The following is an 18,365-nucleotide window of genomic DNA, read 5'->3' on the forward strand; positions in this document are numbered from 1 at the left end:
AAAAAAAAAAATTCAAAACCAGTTGCTGGGCATGATGGCCCACACCTTTAATCCCAATACTCACAAGGCAGATGCAGGTGGATCTCTGTGAGATTGAGGCCAGCCTGGTCTACACAGCAAGTTTCAGGCCAGCTAGGACTATAGGAAGACCCTGTCCCAAAGCAAAACAAAAGAAAACGAAACAAAACCCAAACCAAACAAGCAGAAAACTCCACAGTGGAAGGAGAAAACCAAGTCCAAAAAGTCGTCTGCTGACCTCCACATGCGTGCTGTGGCATGCCGGTGCACATGCACATACACCCTAAAACCAAACCTTTTTCTATTCTTCCTCAGGAAAACACCAAAAGGCAGGTGACCCTGTAGTGGCAGAGGACCTAGGGGCCCAGTCTTGGGAAGCCTTATGCCTCCAGGGCCCAGTTCATGGCCCTGGTTTGAGGCCCTGGGGCTCTCTGCTGCAAAACCAAAAACAAGGAGTGGCTCCCATGTAGCCAAGCTAGGCTGCCTGGTCAAAGATCTGAAGATCAAGTCCCTGGAAAGGATAGATCTACCTTTCTTCCTGCTCATTAAGGAATTTGAGATTATTGACTCATCCCTTGGGGATGAGGGTTTTGTTGTTGTTGTTGTTGTTGTTTGTTTTGTTTTGTTTTTGGTCTTTTTGCGACAGGGTCTCCCTGTAGCCCCAGCTGTCCTGGAACTCACTATGTAGACCAGGGTGGCCTTGAACTCACAGAGATCTGCCTGCCTCTGCCTCTGGAGTGCTGGGATTAAAGGCATTATGGCTCTATACTGCTGGCCCCCAGAGGCAAGGACATCCTCTCTGCTCCTGTGCCCAAGAAGCTCCTGGTGGTGGCCAGTATTGATGACTGCTACAGATCAGCCAGGGGCTTGCCACCCTGGGCACCTAGGCCATGTTGGATGCCACATCCAAAACCTATACCTGCTTGCTCCGATCTCTGGAAAGAGACTGTGTTCATCACAACTCCTTATTAGGAAGTTACTGACCATCTCATGAAAACTCATTCCAGAGTCTTGGTGCAGAAGACCCAGACTCCAGTGGTGGCTATGAAGGGTTTATATAAGAAAATAAACTGAATTAAGCTTGTTAAAAAAAAGAGGGCCAGGTGTGGTGGGTACACACCTTTAGTCCCAGCACTTGAGAGGCAGAGGGAGACAGATCTCTGAATCCAGACCAGCTGTGGCTACAGAGACTTGGTCTCAAAAAAGACCACAAACAAATAAACAAACCACCAAAAGAAGAAGCTGTAGAGATGACTCAGTGGTTATAAGAGCACTGGCTGCTCTTGCAGAGGACCTGGGTTCAATTCCCAGCACCCATATGGCAGCTAACAACTGTCCTAACTCCAGTTCTAGGAGATCTGACACACTCTTCTGATTTCTGCGGGCATTGCACAACATGGGTGCACTTACACACATGCAGGCAATACACTCATACACATAAAATAGAAATAGTAAATAAAATATTAAAAACAAAATGAGCCAGGCATGTGGCATGGTGCATGTCTTTAATCCCAGCACTCGAGAGACAGAGGGGGCAGATGTCTGTGAGATCAAGGCCAGCCTGATCTGCATAATGAGTTCCAGGTCAACTGGGGCTATGGGGAGGCCCTATCTCAAGAAAACAAAAAACAAAAACAAAAACAAAGCAAAGAAGGGGCTGGAGAGATGGCTTGGCAGTTAAAGGTGTGACTGACTGAGGTTTTTTGTTTTGCCTTTTGTTTTTACTTTCTACTTTCTGTGTATGAGTGTTTTACCTGCATGTATGTACATGCACTGGTGTTGTGCAATGCCTGTGGAGGCCAGAAGAGGTCGTCAGATCCCTTGGAAATGGTGTTATGGACAGTTAGCCCCATGTGGGTGCTGGGAACTGAACCCAAGTCCATTGAAAGAGCAGTCCGTGGTCTTAGTCAACTCTCCTGCCCCTTGTACTGTTTTTTGCAGAGGACCCAGGTTCGATTCCCAAAACCCATGTCAGGTGGTTCACAATCGCCTGTAACAACCACTTGTAACTCTAGCTCCAGGGGAATCTGATGCCTCTGGCCTCTTCAGGCACCTGTACTCATGTGCGTTCTTGCTGTGAACCCGGGTTTGAATCCCAACACACACGGCAGCTAATAACCATCCATAACTCCAGTTCCAGAGATTCTGATGCTGTCTTCTGTCCTCTGTATGACACAGGTGCACTTACACACATGCAGGCATAACACTCACATACATAAAATAAAAATAAATTTTTTAAAAAAGTAAAAACAAGGCTGAGACTATAGTTCAGCGGTAAAGCACATGCCTAACATATTCGAGGGGTTCCATCCTTAATATGTAAACTACATAAGTAAATACATTATAAATTATCTGTCTGTTCTCAACTGCAAGTTCCTCAGGCCCTGCCCCTGGCACTAAAACCTTCCTTACAGGAAGTAGTAAGTAGAGGCCAGACTTCAGGAGGGCAGCAGATCTCCAAGGCTTCTGGAAGGTGTTAAACTGTCAGGAGTCATGTGTTAGTCATTCTGTTGTCACTGTGACAAAATAGCTTGAGGAAACAAGTTAAGCAAGGAAGGATTTGTTTTGGCTCATGGTGTCACAGGTTTCCTCCATGGCTGGCTGGTTCCATGACTTTCAGGCTTCAGTGAGGCACAAACTCAAGGCTGGGCAGCACAGGTGGGGCAAGCCTGCTTATCTCATGGCTCATGGAGGAGAGGAAAAGGAATGAGAGCCAGGAACAAAGTAGGTCCACCCCAGTGGCCTACTTCCTCCAACCCTGCCCCACCTCTTAATAGTTCATTCAGTTACAAACTCATCCGTGGAGTCACCCATCCATGAAGTTAGTGTCCCCATGACCTAATAACCTGTTAGTGCCAGCAACTGTGTTGACAAAGCTTTCACACAAGAGCTTATGGGGGGAATAGTTTATATCCCAGCTATAATAAGAACGGAGTTGTATATCTGGTCTATACCATCTTTTTTTATATATAATTTTGTTTAATATTTTATTATTTTTTATTTTACGTGTATGTGTGTATTGCCTGCATGTAGGTAAGTGCACCCATGTCATGCAATGCCCATGGAGAACAGAAGACACTTTCAGATCCCCTGGAACTGGAGTTACGGACAGTTGTTAGCTGCCATGTGGGCCCTGGGATTCAAACCCAAGTCTTCTGCAAGAACAGTCAGTGTTCTTAAGCGCTGAGCCATCTCTCCAGCCCCTTGGTCTATACCACCTTTTCAGGAATGGAGAGGTAGTCACTTTTCAAGGGTGGGCCAGGGTGAGAAGCCTTGGTTTGAGACACTCTACCTTTTAAAAGAATTTTAGGGGCTAGAAAGATTGCTCAGCAGTTAAGAGCATTAATTGGCTGCTCTTGCAATCCTGGGTTCAGGTCCCAGCACCCAAATGGTGGCTAACAACCATCTATAACTCCAGTTCCAGGGTATCCGACGCCCTCTTCTGGCCTCCGCAGGCAAAGCATGCATGGGTGCACTTACATGCAAGCAAAACACATAAACTAAAAAAAAACATTAGCCGGGCGTGGTGGCACACACCTTTAATCCCAGTACTCAGGAGGCAGAGGCAGGCAGATCTCTGTGAGTTCAAGGCCAGCCTGGTCTACATAGTGAGTTCCAGGACAGCTGGAGCTACAGGGAGACCCTGTCTCAAAAAGACCAAATAAATAAATAAATAAACAAACATTAAACTTTTTATTTTATTTTATTTTTTTAGTTTATGTGTACCAGTGTATTGCCTGCATGTATGTGAGTGCACACGTGTTGTGCAATGCTGCAGACGTCAGAAGAGGGCTTCAGATTCCCCTGGAACTGGAGGTAAGGATTGTTCATTGCCACCATGTAGGTGCTGGGAATCGAACCTGGGTCCTCTGAAAGAGCAGTCAGTGCTCTTAACCGCTGAGCCATCTCTCCAGCCCCAAACATTAAACTTTTTTTATTTGGGCTGGAGAGATGGCTCAGCGGTTAAGAGCACTGGCTGTTCTTACAAAAGACCCACGTTTGAATCCCAGCACCCACATGGCAGTTAACAACTGTCCTTAACTCCAGTTCCAAGGAATCCAGCAGCCTCTTCTGACAGCAGCCTCTTCTGACAGCAGCCTCTTCTGCAGGACATGGGTGCACTTACATACACACAGGCAATACACTCATGCACATAATAAAAATAATAAATTAAGCCAAGCTCGTGCCTTTAATCCCAGCACTTCAGAGACAGAGGCAGGCGGATCTCTGAGTTCAAGGCCAGTCTGGTCTACATAGTGAGTTCCAGGACAGTTGGGGCTACAGGGAGACCCTGTCTCAAAAACACCAGAAAAAAATTTAAAAATTAAATATTTAAAAAAAAGAGGAGCCAGAGAGATGGCTCAGGAGTTAAGAGCGTTGACTGCTCTTGCAGAGGACTTGGGTTCAAGTCTCAGCACCCACGTGGCAGCTGACAGGGTCTCCCTCTAGTCACAGCCGACCTGGACTTGGTATGGAGACCAGGCTGGCCTTGACCTCAGAGATCCACATGCCTCTGCCTCCTGAGTGCAGGGATTAAAGCTATTTTATTTATTATTACTATTGTATGTTTGTGTGTGCTGCAGTACACACATGACAGTCTGAGGACAGCCTTAGGAGCTGGTTCTCTCCTCCCACTGGGGGTACCAAAGATCAAGCTCAAGCTGTCAGGCTTGTGAGAAGCATTTTTACCTGCTGAGTCATCTCAACAGAACCTCTTTTTTGGTTTTTGGAGACACGGTCTTCTGTATCTAGGTCTGATCTTATACTCACTATGTAGAGATGATGATCTTGAACTCCTGAGCCCTCTGTCTCCACCTCCCGAGGGTAGGATTGCCTATTTAGCTCTCAGTCCAGCTAACTCCTGCCTGACCTGCACAGACCCCCTGTGCAGAGAGACCACCCATTGCCCTATACATCCGTCTGCCAGGTCTGCTGGATCCTAGCACAGACTGAGGGCTTTAACCACAGAAGTTGATTGTCTTCCCTTCCTAGAAATGCAAAGTCAGGATGCTGGCAGGTGCTGTGTTTCCCTTCTCCTAGGCTTGTGGAAAGCTGAGGTCAGGTCACATGATGCGATCTTGCAGGGAGTCCACATCTTAAACCCCGCCTCCCCATTTTTTGTTTTTTGTTTTTTCATTTATTTATTTTTTAATTAAAATGTATTTATTTTTATTTTATGTGTATGAGTGTTTTGTCTGCATGTATATAACTGCACCCATGTCATAGAATGCCCTCAGAGCTCAGAAGAGGGTGTCGGATCCTCTGGAAGCAGAGTTGTGGACTGTTGTTAGCCACCATGTAGGTGATGGGAACTGAATCCCAGTTCTCTGCAAGAGCAGCCAGTGCTTTTGACCACTGAGCCAGCCCCTTGCTAGTTTTTGTTTTGTTTTGTTTTGTTTGAGACAGGGTCTTCCTGTGAGAAAATAAAAAGAAACTAGGCACCATGAGTGCTCAGGGGCCCACAGCCCACTTGTTAAAACTTAACAAAAACCAAAACCAGCCTTATCAAAAGGCTGCAGGACAGGCAGGCGTCGGTCAAGCCTCACAGATGAAGCCATAAACAAGACAGAACTCCTGACCACCCTGGGGGCCCGATACCAGGAAATCTTTAGAAAACGTCTGTGCTTCTGAGGTCACCTCCCATTTAGCAATCCTATTTCCCCTCAGCCCCGGACCTTACCCCATACCTCTGCATACCTTTGAAATTACTGGTAAAATTACTATGTGTGTTTGAAATTAACCAATAACCGCGTTTCTGCTTCTGTACCCTGCTTCTGCCTTATAAAAACCCCCCTGAACTCAACCTGGGGCGCGCAAGTCCTCCGAGGAGACTCTGTGCCCACAGGTACCTGTGTCCTGAATAAACCTCTTGCTGTTGCAACCCAAAGGCCGTGACTTGTCCTCCGTGGTTTCACTCTTACACCTGTAGCCCCAGCTGGGCTGGACTGAAAATTTTTATGTAGACCAGGCTTGCCTCAAACTCCCAGAGATCCACCTGCCTCTGCTTCCTGAGTGCTAGAGTTAGAGGGCTATACCACCACACACAGTTATAATTCTTTTTTTAAAAAAGAGGAATGCTTTTTTTGTGTGTGTGTGTGTTTCTGAGACGGGGTCTCCCTGTAGTCCCAGCTGACCTGAACTTACTATGTAGACCAGGCTGGCCTTGAACTCACAGAGATCCGCCTGCCTCTGCCTCCCAAGTGCTGGGACTAAAGGCGTGCGCCACCACTCTAGCTGAAAAAGAGGAATGCTTTTTAAAAAACACACACACACATTTAAAAATAAAACAGCTTATCTTCAAATGAGATCACCTTCTGAGGTACTCTAGGTTACGACTTCAATGCAGGAATCTTGGAGAGGATATAACTCAACCCATGAAACCCCAGGCCATCCCCTTTGGAGTCAGTGTGTTTCTGTGCCAAATTTGTTCTGTGTCCAGCCTCTTTCCTTCCATTTGCCTCCCTGCCATCCCATCTCATGTCGGTGGCAGACATTACTAATCCCTCCTGGCAGCCTTTCTTGCTGAAGCAAGCTGCAGACCAGAGTCCTCATCAGCACAGTCTCTAGGCCCTCTGCCAGCCAATATGTGCTGGCTAAGACTTTTCAGGGGAGAAGGTGGACAGGAAGCACTTGTTGAATGAATGACAGAACACATCTAACCTCCACACACTCCGCAATCGGTCCACTTCACTTGCCTGTCTCACTTCCCTGTGTGTTCCAGGTTATCTGTCCCTGCAACACACTGCTGGGTGCTTCACTGAAATTCTTGCTCACCTGTGGTCCATAGTTCCGGGACCCCAGCCCAGGGAAGAGGGCTGTCTTCATCCTACCGCTGTTAACTTTACAGACAACAGGCAGTCGTGCAGGAAAGTGTTGTGTCAGGGATCGGGGAAAGTGTTATGTCAGGGATCGGGGGACAGCAGGGCTGATCGCCTCCTGGTAGCCCCACTTTTCCCTGGCTATGGTTCAGATGGGTTCCGTCCAAACGTCGGGTGTTAGGACTAGGGATGTGTAGCTCAGTTGGTGGAGTGGCTGCCTGATATGCAGAAAGCCCCAGGCTTGATCTCCAGCACAGCATAATATGGGGCAAGGTGACTGGCACACACCTGCAATGCTAGCATTTGGGAGGTTGGAGACAGGAGGGTCGAGAGATCAAGGTCAAGGCCAGGCATGGTGGCGCACACCTTTAATACCAGCACCTGAGAGGCAGTGGCAGGCGGATCTCTGTGAGTTTGAGGCCAATCTTGTCTCAACCACCCCTCCCCCGCAAAGTGAGTTCAGGGTCTCTGCTGCACAGTGAGTTTGAAGCTAGTCTGGGCTACATGTGACCCTGTTTCCAAACAAGCAGGTGACCTGAGGCCTGTTTCTCACCTGTATAATAGGGCTGCTGGGGGAGGGGTGGTAGAAGAAGCCAACTCAGGTGGGACTGACTGCTCACAGGGGTTGGTGTTTATAAGCATTCAATTCACTTGCTTATTCATCCACTGATTTATTCAATAATAGTTACTGAGTGCCCGCTGTGTACTTCTGCTAATTAGGGACTGGGAATGGAGTGTGAAAAACTAATAGGCACTTCAAGTTCATTCTTATTTCTACAACTATTGCAAAGCTTTGGCTTTAAGCAGTTCCTGATGTGTTGGTGAAATCAGGGCAAGCTTGGCAGAGGTGACTCAGGAGCGAGCAGTGTGGATGTCTTTGGACTAAGAAGGATCCAAGCACTTAGAAGTTGGGGCAAGCAGGAAGCCTCAGCAGCCCTGTGTTGTGTTGAGAATCTACTTTGCATCAGTTGCTGTGGAACCTCACTAGGAGCTTAGGTGGGTAAGATGGAGGCTTCACCCTGTGTGAACTCAGGACATCTAGGAGGCAGCAGCCAGGTAAGTAGGTCAGTGGTCAGTGTTCAGGTGGGGAGGGGGCAGTTGTCCACGACAAGGTGACACCTGAGCTTCGTTCCAGGGAGCAGCAGTCACATGCACAATGTTGCTGAGGCCTTCTGTTGGAATCATGCGGGACAGTTGCCTTGTTTCTGAGGCTGTGGTCACAGAGAATGTGTGTGACAGAGAATGGAAATTAACTGAGCTCAAATCGACTCCAAGTGGATTGGCTCCTAGGAGAAAGATTCAAAGGCCCAGTGGCTTCAGAGGACGAGGTTGACCAAAGAGCTCAATATCATCAAGAAACTCATGTTTCCCCATCTTTTCATGGTGCACTTCACAATGCTGGCCTTTCTCTCTCTCTCTTTCTTTCTCTTCCCTCCCCCTTCCTTTTTTGGGATGCATGTACATGTGTTCGTGTGTGTGCAGTGTATGTGTGTATATAGGAAGGCTAGAGGTCAATGGTGTCTTCCTAAATTGTTTTCCAACTTAGCTTTCTGAGGGGGCTTTAAACAAAAATAATTTGTATTTCTTTTTTTTAATTTTTGAAGCAGCACACAAATTTTTTTATTCACATGACTTGTTAAAAACAGGCATTTGCTGGGCGTGGTGGCACATGCCTTTAATCCCAGCACTCGGGAGGCAGAGGCAGGCGCATCTCTGTGAGTTCAAGGCCAGCCTGGTCTACATAGTGAGTTCCAGGACAGCTGGGGCTACAGGAAGACCCTGTCTCAAAAAGACCGAAAAACAAAAAACAAAACAAAACAAAAATCAGGCATTCATACAGTGTGTCAGATCATGGTAGGAGAGGAGGGCAGGATTGGGGGAGAAGGGTGGGTTGGGGGAATGAACTCTACTAGTAATAAAGCTCCAGGTTCATCCCATTGTGGATTTCATAGTCTCCCAGAGACACGTGGTCCTTAAAAATTGTGTACCACTTCTTCAGCACCATCTTATTCCAAGTGCCAGTCTGGGCTGCGATCAGTTTCTTCAAGTCCCCGATGGTGTCATCGGTGTTGCACTTGACGCACACTTTCTTCCCCAGACAGTCATTACAAACCACCTCAATCATTGTGACTGGAACAATGCCACAACTTCAATAATTTGTATTTCTTAAAAAATATTTATTTTTTGCTGGGTGTGGTAGCACACACCTTTAAACCCAGCACTCGGGAGGCAGAGGCAGGGGGATCTCTGTGAGTTCGAGGCCAGCCTGGTCTACATAGTGAGTTCCAGGACAGCTGGGGCTACAGGGAGACCCTGTCTCAAAAAGACAAAAAAAAAATTTTGTTATTTTTATTTCTATGTGTATGAGTGTATTGCCTGAATGAATGTAAGTGTAATGCCTGAGGAGATCAGAAGAGAGCATCAAATTCCTTTGGAACTGGAATGATGAACAGTTGTTAGCCACCATGTGGGTGCTGGGAATCAAACCCAGGTCCTCTGCCAGGGCAGCCAGTGTTCTTAACTGCTAAGTCATCTCTCTAGCCTGCCCCCCAACTTTAAAAAATTATTTTTTTATTTTTTTTAATTTTATTATTTTTGGGGGCGGGGTCTTTTTGAGACAGGGTCTCCTTGTAGCCCCAGCTGTCCTGGAACTCACTTTGTAGTCCAGGCTGGCCTTGAACTCACAGAGATCCACCCAAGATTAAAGGTGTGCACCGCCACGCCAAAAAATTATTTTTATGTGTATGAGTGTATTGCCCGCATGTCGTGTCGTGCAATGCCCTCGGAGGTCAGAAGAAGGCATCAGATACCCTGGAACTGGAGCTACAGATGGTTGTTAACCATCATATGGGTGCTGGGAATTGAACCTGGGTCCTCTGCAAGAGCATTCAGTGCTCTTAACTGTTGAGCCATCTCTCCAGCCCTGCACTTTTTTTTTTTTAAATAGTGTCTCACTGTGTTTCCTTGGCTGGACTGGAACTCACTATGTAGACTAGACTAGCCTTGAACTCATGGAGATCTCTGCCACTGCCTCTCACTGCTAATACCTGGCTTTTTTATGTGGGCGCTGGGGATTATCTCATGTCTTCATGGTTACACAGCAAGCACTGAACCAACTGAACCACCAACCCAGCCCTCCTGTTTTTTCAAAACAGGTTTCTGCTCTGTAGTCCAGGCTTAAATCCTGCATCCTCCTGGCTCAACCTCCAAAATGCTGACATTGCAGTTGTGTAGAACCATGCCCTGTTGTTTTTTATTGGTTTGCTATATTAGGGATAGAACTCACTCATGCATGCTAGGTGAACAGTCTACCAGTGTACCAACATTCCCAGCTCTCTTCTTAATTATTTATCCAGATTAGGTCTCATTATGTAGCCCAGGCTGGCCTTGAACTTGCAACCCTGGGTTAAATTCCTGAGTGCTGGGATTTTTGGTTCCCAGGTATAGAATCTGGCTGGCTTTGTTTTGAGTCAGGGTCTAAGTTGCCCTGGCCTTGAACACACTCTGTAGCCCAGGCTGGCCTTGAACTTTTGTTTCTCCTGCCTCAGCCTCCTGAGCAGCTAAAAGGACAGGCTTGCACCAATGACTTGGCTTTTCTGAAATTTTTTTTCCTTTTTTTTGGGAGGGGGTCTTTTTGAGACAGGGTCTCCCTGTAGCCCCAGCTGTCCTGGAACTCACTATATAGACCAGGCTGGCCTTGAACTCATAGAGATCCACCTGCCTCTCCCATGTGCTGGGATTAAAGGTGTGTGCCACATGCCTGGCTCTGAAAAATTTTTAACAAAATTATTTATATTTTATGTATATTAGTTTTGCATGGATATATATGTGTACCCATGTATGCAATAGCCACAGAGGCCAGAAGAGGATGTCAGATCCCCTGGAACTGGAGTTATTGATGGCTGTTAGCCACCATGTGGGTGCTGGGAACTGAACCTGCGCCGTCTTCTGCAGGAGCAGCCAGTGCCCTTAACCACTGAGTCATCTCTCCAGTCCCCATTTAAACTTCTTTTTTTATATCTATCTATCTATCTATCTATCTATCTATCTATCTATCTATCTATCTATCTATCTATCTCTATCCATCCATCCACCCACCCATCCATCCATCCATCCATCCATCCATCCGTCTGGTGTGTGTGGTGGTCAGAGGACAACTTTTGAGAGTTGGTTCTCTCCCTCTATCTTGTGGGTTCTGGGTATCAAACTCAGGTGGGCAGGCTTGGTGGTAAGTGCCATTACAGACTGAACTATCTTACTGGCTTCCTAGTTGGCTTTTCTTGAGGACCAAAGATAGTTGCCAAGGACTGGGGAGGTAACTCAGTTGGTAGAGTGCTTGCATGGCATACACAAAACCTGCCAGGTATGATCCCTAGCACTGAATAAATGGGGTGTGGTGGTACATGCCTGTAATCCCAGCACCAGAAAGGTGGAGGCAGGAGGATCAGGAGTCCAAGATCATCCTGGGATACAGAAGACCCTGTCTTTTTTGGGGGGGCGGGGCATGCCACAGTGCAGTGTGGAGGTCAGAGGACAACTTTTGGAATCCAGTTCTGTCTTTCCACCATGTGGGTCCTCTTAGAGATTGAACTGAGATACTCAGACTTAGCAGCAAGTACTTTACCCACTGAGACATCTTTTATTATTTTTTAAACTTTTAAAACATTTTATTTATTTACTTATTTTATGTGTATGTGTGTATTGCCTGCATGTAGGTAAGTGCACTCCTGTTGTGCAATGCCTGCGGAGGTCAGAAGAGGCTGTTGGATCCCCTAGGACCGGAGTTAGGGACAGTTGTTAGCTGCCATGTGGGTGCTGGAATTTGAACCCAGGTCTTCTGCAAGAACAACCAGTGTTCTTAACTGCCAAGCCATCTCTCCAGCCCTGAGACATCTTTTAAAAAAAAAAAAAATTGGGGGGCCAGGTGTGGTGGTGCACACCTTTAATCCCAGCACTTGGGAGGCAGAGGCAGGCGGATCTCTGTGAGTTCAAGGCCAGCCTGGTCTCCATAGTAAATCAAGGCCAGCTAGGGCTACAGGGAGACCCTGTCTCAAAAAAAGAGACCATTTTTTTAAGCCAAGCGTAGTGGCACATGCCTTTAGTCCCAGGCAGAGGCAGGAAGATCTCTGAGTTCAAGCCCAGCCTCGCCTACAAAGCGAGTTCCAGGCCAGCTGGGGCTACAGGGAGACCCTGTCTCAAAAAAACCAAAAAAATTTTTTAAAATATTTTATTTATTTTATGTGTATACTACCTGTATATTTATGTATGTATGTACATTTAGTATACTACCTACATGCATGTAAGTGCATCTGTATCATGCAATGCCCCCAGAGGTCAGAAGAGGGCATCAAATTCCCTGGAACTGGAATTATGGGTGGTTGTTAGCCGCCATGTGGGAGCTGGGAACCAAACCTGGGTCCTCTGCAAGAGCAGCCAGTGCTTTAACTGTTAAGCCATCTCTCCAGTCCCCTTCCCCAGTCATCTTATTGCCTCTCCCCTTTTTGGAGACAGGATAATAAGATGCAGGGACTGACTTGATCAGATTTTTTTCGCTTGATCAGATCATCATGGTTGCAGAATAGAAGACAGAGAAAAGGGCAAAGGAGGAAGCAAGGAAGCTGGTGTAAGTCTCAGCAGGGGACAGCTGGAGAAGGGTCCCCGTGGAGGGGTATCAACAGCAATTTTGGAGAGCGAGGGCCTGAAAGCAAAGGAGAGGAAGACATGACCATTTTGGGTTTTAGAGAGAAAGGAGTAGCAAGGGGCAGGCTGGACAGTGGTAAAGACTCCCTTCAAGACCATATTTACAGTCCTGAGAGGTGGTCCCTGATGGTATGGAGATTGGAGCCTGGAGTAGGGGACTGGGCTGGGGGACATACTTGGTGGGTGGTAATCATAGTCTAGACAGAAACATCAGAGCCTGGGGAATGGAGGGATGCCGATGGAACCCCAAAGACAACCAGAAAGCGTTTGGAGGCCGGCCAGGCGGGCAGCCAGTGAACCACTAGTGTCCAGAGGTGGAAAGACCATCCCCACTAAAGGCCTCTGGCTTTAGAGATAACCACTCTGCTGGTGACCTTGGCAGATAGCTCCTGTCGGGTGGCACTGCCTGGGTTGGGAAGTGAGTGGGAGGTGACGGCAGGGAGAGTGGGGTGTGAACAACCTTTTTCAAGAAGCCCAGCTTGGGGGTAAAAAAGACAGCAGTAGCTTTAGCAGAAAGGGAAGTCATGGAGAGAGAGGCTGGAAAGGGGAAGGGAGGGGCTTGGCTGGGGTGCGGAGGGAAGGATGAAGCAGATTTCCGGGCGGAGGGGGAAAGAACCATGGAGGAGAGGTGCATAAGAACCAAAGCACTGGGAGGTTGTAGGGAGCCTGGAGTGAGGTGGCCTTGAAAGAGATGGAAACAGCTGAGAGCAGGCTGTGAATGGAGTTCCTCCCACTGAAGTGGGAAGCAAGGCTATGTACAGAGGGCCACCTGGTGAGGGTAGGAGGTCCAGGAAGGGGGTGCTGGAGGGTGCTGGCTGTAGGTCCTGAAGCCCTGGATATGCCCTGGCAGAGCAGAGCTGATCTGCTGGGCCCAGGAGTCCTGAGGGAGGGGCTGGGCCTGGAGCTTTCAGATGGGTGGGCCAGGCCAGGCCAGTGTTTGCAGGGGCTCCAGGTGGGGCTCAGGGGATGGTGAACAGACCTGTTTGGCTGGATCAAGCACAGGCTAGAGAGCCAGCGAATACCAGAATACCAGGTTGGGACAGCTTTGCAAGGAGAAGCTGGGAAGCCATGGAAGGCTATTGAGCAGGAGTGGGGATTGATAGAAGAAATGAAGAAACTGTATCCAGTTACGTTCGAATTATGGATTGGCAGGATCAGAGGAGGCAGGATTCTGGAGCTGTTGGCAGTTCTAAAGGGAGGGAGCTGATCTTCTGATGTCCTGGAAGGGAGGTCAGCCCCAGAGTCCTCTGTAGGTCCATTAGACCAATAGGGCTGGCTTTGAGTTGATCTACAGGGTACCGGCTGCCTCGTGGAACAGTGAGCTATGACCAAAAAGGCCTGCAGGGGTGTTGGGTGCGGAGAACCCTTCTCCACAAGGAAACCGATATTGAAAGATGTACTTGCTATACTCGGTCTGAGATGTTACTGGATCCTCTTAATAATTGATGAGGTGAAAATTAGCATTCCCTTTCAGAGCTGGAGGGACAGCGGGTCAGAGAGGACAAGTCACTAAGTTAAGGCCACACAGCAAGGGAGAAGCAGAGTTGGAATTTACCCTAGATTGGAGCTTTCTGGCCGACATTGGTCCTGTGTGTTCCCAAGTCTCTTCTGACTGCTTGTGACTGCTTTGGGACAGAGCGAAGACTTGGTTACTCCAATAGATCGGGGGGATAAAAGGCCAGGCACCCACTCTTGAGCCTGGATTCTCAGGGTGCCAGGCTCCGCCTTCTTGGAAGGATAGTCATACGTAGGTGAAGGTGGGCCCCCCTCCCCCGTCTGTGCTGCCACCGCCAGAGGGCGCAGCTGTGGCCCAGGTGAGAGTGAGGGGCCATCTTCCTATAGCTTCAGGAACGGAAGCAGGCTCCTGGGGGTGGAAAGGAGGAGGGAAGATCCCTTCATGATGTCTGAGAGGCCCTTGTCCCCTTCCTGCCTGTCAGCCAAGGTCTTTAGACCCTTCCTCACCAGCTCTGGAGGCATTTGGCTCAGGGTATCAGATTTCCCTGGGCTGGAGTCAGGAAGCCTGGGGTCCCCTCTTGACGGACCTCAAGCTTGCTTCAGCTCCGCCCCAGTGCTTCCTTTAGCTTCGGAGCTAAGGTGGTGCCAAACACCAATTGCCACCTCTGTCACCTTTCAGTCTTTTTTTTTTTTTTTTTTTGGTACCAGTGGGGGTGGGATGGGTGGAGCTAGGGGGTGGGGATCACCAACGGGACCCTGGGATGGGGAGGCAGCATCCTGGGTCCACAGCCTGCCAGGGGGCCCCTAAGAGGAGCCAAGGACTGGGAAGGAGGAATTCCTGTCTGAGTATCACTGAGGGGCCAGGGGGCAGTCCCCAAGCCCTTCTACTTCCCAGCAAGGGGAGAACCCCTCAGTTGCTCAGCCAGGTTTCTGCCTGGGTCCTGCCTCCCTCCTCCACCCCAGGCCTACCAGCCTGCTTCCCTCCCCAAGTTTAGCCCCTTGGCTGTGGCCACTGAGGGCCTGGCGAGGGTCCCAGGCACCACACCACAGCAGCCAGCCTCCAGCCTCTGCTTGGGACAGTCCCAGTCTGTCTGGCAGGGCTGGCAGGTTAGGGATTGGCTGGAGCTGCCCCCGCCTTTGGGAGGAGGGGAGGCTCGGTGGCTCACCCAAGGTCACCCTCCTCTTTCCCAGCATCCCTGTTCAACCTTTGTCCCTCTGCCTCACCTTGAAGAGGAGGAGGCAAGATGCCTGGAAGGTTCAGCATGCAGAAGCCCAGCTAAAAAGGATCTGTGGACCCCTGACATTTGTTCATTCCTTCAGCAAATGCTGAGTGCCTGCTGTATGCCAGGCCCTGAGAACACAACAGTAAAACACAATGACACAATCCTATCAAGCACGTTTGTGTCTGAGCTGAGAGGTTCACAGAGCTCTTCTGCTCTGGCTGGGTTATGGCTGGCTTTTTACTGGGAATCTGGGAATCAGAGCCCAGAAACCTTTCAGGGCCTAGGCTTGGGAGGCAAGCTTCAGGCAGAGGCCAGTGTGGGGCCAAGCAAAGCCTCAGTTTCCTCATCTGGAAGAGCACAGGGGTTAAATGTGCCCAACTGCAGGCTCAGGCTTGCTGTGAGGCAGCCTGCTCCCTGGCCTGCATCCCTTAGAAGGCAAAGCACTGTAGTGGTCGCCTTCCCTCCCTGCTGCCAAGGGTAGAAGCTCATCTGTCAAAATGGCGGGAGGGCATTCCCGGGAGACCTGTGCTCTCACTAAGCATGCAGGTGGCCTCAGGGAGGTGAGGGACCGGGTTCTTGCTGCCTGCTTCTGCTTCCTCAGGCTGCTTGAGAGGAGGGGCTGGTCCCTGGCTGCCTCTCTCCCTTCCCACACCTCATGTTCCTGGCCACGTGGCACCTCTGCCCCCCAGGCCTGGGGGAAGATGATTCCTGACCTTAGGACTTGGGGTGCCAGGGAATGCTGGGTGGGATCTGGGGTGCTGCTGAGACTGAGTCCTGCGGCATAGCCGCACCCCACAGCCCTAGGGCGGCAGGGAGGGGGTGCTGTCTCTTTAAGAGCCTCCAGGCTGCTGGGAGCAGATGGCCAGACCGGCCAGGGCCCCTTGTCCTTTGTGTGCCTTCGCACAAAAGAGGGGGCCAGCTGGGGAGGGGGCGGCTGCAGCAGGTGGGAGGGGTGGGGCCTTGCCCCTCCCCTGCTCCCTTTCCCCTTAGGGACCAGACTGGTCACTGGGAACCAGCCACTTCTCTGCACCTTGTGGCCCCCGCAGTTGTCCCTCTGCTGCCCCTCCAGTGTTGTGTCCCACTTCCTTGCTAGAAGGCTCCACACACCAGGGCCCAGGACCCAATCCCAAGAATAAACCTCCCTTCCCTGCCCCCACCCCCAAAGCAGGATCTTCCTTTGGCCCTGCTGCCTTGTTCCAGGGGGAAGCTAGAACAGAATTAGGTCTCAGTGTGTGGGAGGGGTGCGGGCTGTGGGACAGAAGGGAAGCCGGTGACTGGGGTTCCCTGCTAGGGCATGTGCGAGGGCACCTGGGGCTGGAAGGAGGAGGCAAGAACTAAGCTTGATGCTTAGGCCTGGGTGGGGTGGGGTCTTGGCCCAGGATCCTAGAGTGTGGAGAAGGCAAGTGGGGGATGGGGAACCCAATGGAGGCCTTGACTAATGGGCGCCAGTCGCAAGATGAAAGCCGTTATCCTAGGAGAGGGTGGTGTGCATCATGGTTGCCAGCTAGGCAGAAAGCACAGAAATAAGCGCACCTCCCTAAAGGGTGGAGGTGCTAGGGACAGGGCTGGCTCCCTGCCACTCATTTCTAGGGGTCGCTTTGCCTCTTGGAACGAACCCCTTCAGCTCAGATAGCCTTTGATTCATTCATTCACTTCCTTTGTCCTAGAACTCCCCACCCTGGGGCTTGGTGCCCAGTTCATGATTTAAGAGGAGGAAAAAGGCCCCATCACTCTGGCGGGAGGTGTGGCGGGCAACGTGGCCTCTGACTGGGTGGCCCTCTGTGGCCCGACAGTGCTGGAGTCGGGTGGGGTCGCGCCTGACTCTGCCGGCCACAAGCTGGGAGCCCCCAGGAACAGGCGGACCCAGCCAGGTCGTGGTCTGACCGCAGGACCCCGGCGGGTCGGCCACAACCAATGGGTGGGGGTGGGGATCCCCGGCTGGGCCCAGGGCAGCTTCTAAATTTAGGAATCTGATTACAGAGTGGCCGATGAAGGGAGAGGAGGATGCGAATGCAGGCTCGGCTCGATCTGGGCACAGCGTGGTGTGCCCGGGTAGAGGTGTGTCCAGGAGTCCGGGGCTCCTCCTGGGACGGACAGCGGGCGGGGGCTTCGGCCTGTGTGCACTGCAGCACGTGCCCCGGGCGGCGGGGACAGGCACCGGTGCAGCTCACAGGCTCTGAGCCGCTGCCGGTGAGTGTGCTGGCTCTTTGTGTGCCTGGCAGGGTGGCTGGGTCTGGCTTTGAAAGTCTCTGCCCACCCCCTCCCCCATCTCCGTCTGTGCCTCCCAACCCGCTTCCCTGTCTGTCACTCTGCCCGTGCTTGTCGGGGGGAGGGGGATGCTGCTTCCAGCTGGGGTGACACTGAACCCCCTGGGGAGGAGACCCACTCCTCCCGCCCCCTTCAGCCCAGACCTTCCCCTACATCTGCCTTTCCCACCTCGGAGCCTTTGGCACCACTATTTTTGGGGTAAAGACTGCAGCAGTTAAGGGGAAACTGGGGTGACCCCTAGGGACCCACAGATCCAACAGAAGTCAGGCTCTGCCCCAGTAGCTCTTGGAGAAATTCATCCAGCGCCTGTCCGGCCTCCCATCCGCTTTGGCCCCCAAGGGCGCATGGGGGGGGTCCTCCATGCGGAAGGGGGACGGGGAGTTCCTTGGTAGGAAGGGAAATGGAAGGAAAAGCTGGGCTCCACCCGGCGGGCGGGCAGACGGCCTCTGGGCCCCCGGGGCAGGCGACAGTAACCCGAGCCCACTGGTGTATGGGGCCGGTGTGCGCATGGGTGGGGCTGACCCAAGGCTACTTCTGGGGCGCAGTGGGGTCTCCCCCAGGGGCCAGGTCTGCGGGCCCAGAGCCACCAGGGGGTCTCCCACGGAGGGACGCGCTTAGCTATCCTAGGCTCTGACCCCACCCCCTAGAGGTCTAGCCCCGGCCCCCAGGCCCCGCCCCCGGGCCCTCCCTCCCACCCCAGGGCCAGATGTTCAGCTGGCGGAGGCATCGGCTGGGGGAGGGGTGCTGAGGCCGCAGCCGGCACTACTTCCCTGCCAGCAGCTTCATTGTGTGCGCGAGGAGCGAGCGGCGGCGGAGAGCGAGCGAGCGGGCGGGCGAGCGGCGGCAGCGCGAGCGCGGCGGAGAGAGCGAGCGCGCCGGGGAG

General features: G+C 51.1%; 2 protein-coding genes across 2 annotated transcripts in view; one reads left to right on the plus strand and one right to left on the minus strand.

Moving 5' to 3' along the window:
* Window positions 1–8,699: 8,699 nt before the first annotated feature.
* Window positions 8,700–8,981, minus strand: LOC103735066 (ubiquitin-like protein 5). The gene has a single exon (XM_008834172.3). The coding sequence runs from the start codon at window positions 8,959–8,961 to the stop codon at window positions 8,746–8,748; it is 216 nt and encodes a 71-aa protein (XP_008832394.1). The 5' UTR covers window positions 8,962–8,981; the 3' UTR covers window positions 8,700–8,745.
* An 8,014-nt stretch (window positions 8,982–16,995) lies between these two features.
* The window catches only part of Rcor2 (REST corepressor 2), a 7,546-nt gene continuing 6,176 nt past the window's right edge, over window positions 16,996–18,365 (plus strand). The window contains exons 1-2 of the mRNA XM_029564077.1: window positions 16,996–17,085; window positions 17,195–17,404. Of these exons, the coding sequence (XP_029419937.1) occupies window positions 17,219–17,404 (186 nt within the window). The 5' untranslated portion in view covers window positions 16,996–17,085; window positions 17,195–17,218. The remainder of the gene's footprint in view (window positions 17,086–17,194; window positions 17,405–18,365) is intronic.

This window comes from Nannospalax galili, unplaced genomic scaffold (genome assembly GCF_000622305.1).
Source record: "Nannospalax galili isolate Female #2095 unplaced genomic scaffold, S.galili_v1.0 scaffold1677, whole genome shotgun sequence".
NCBI lineage: Eukaryota > Metazoa > Chordata > Mammalia > Rodentia > Spalacidae > Nannospalax > Nannospalax galili.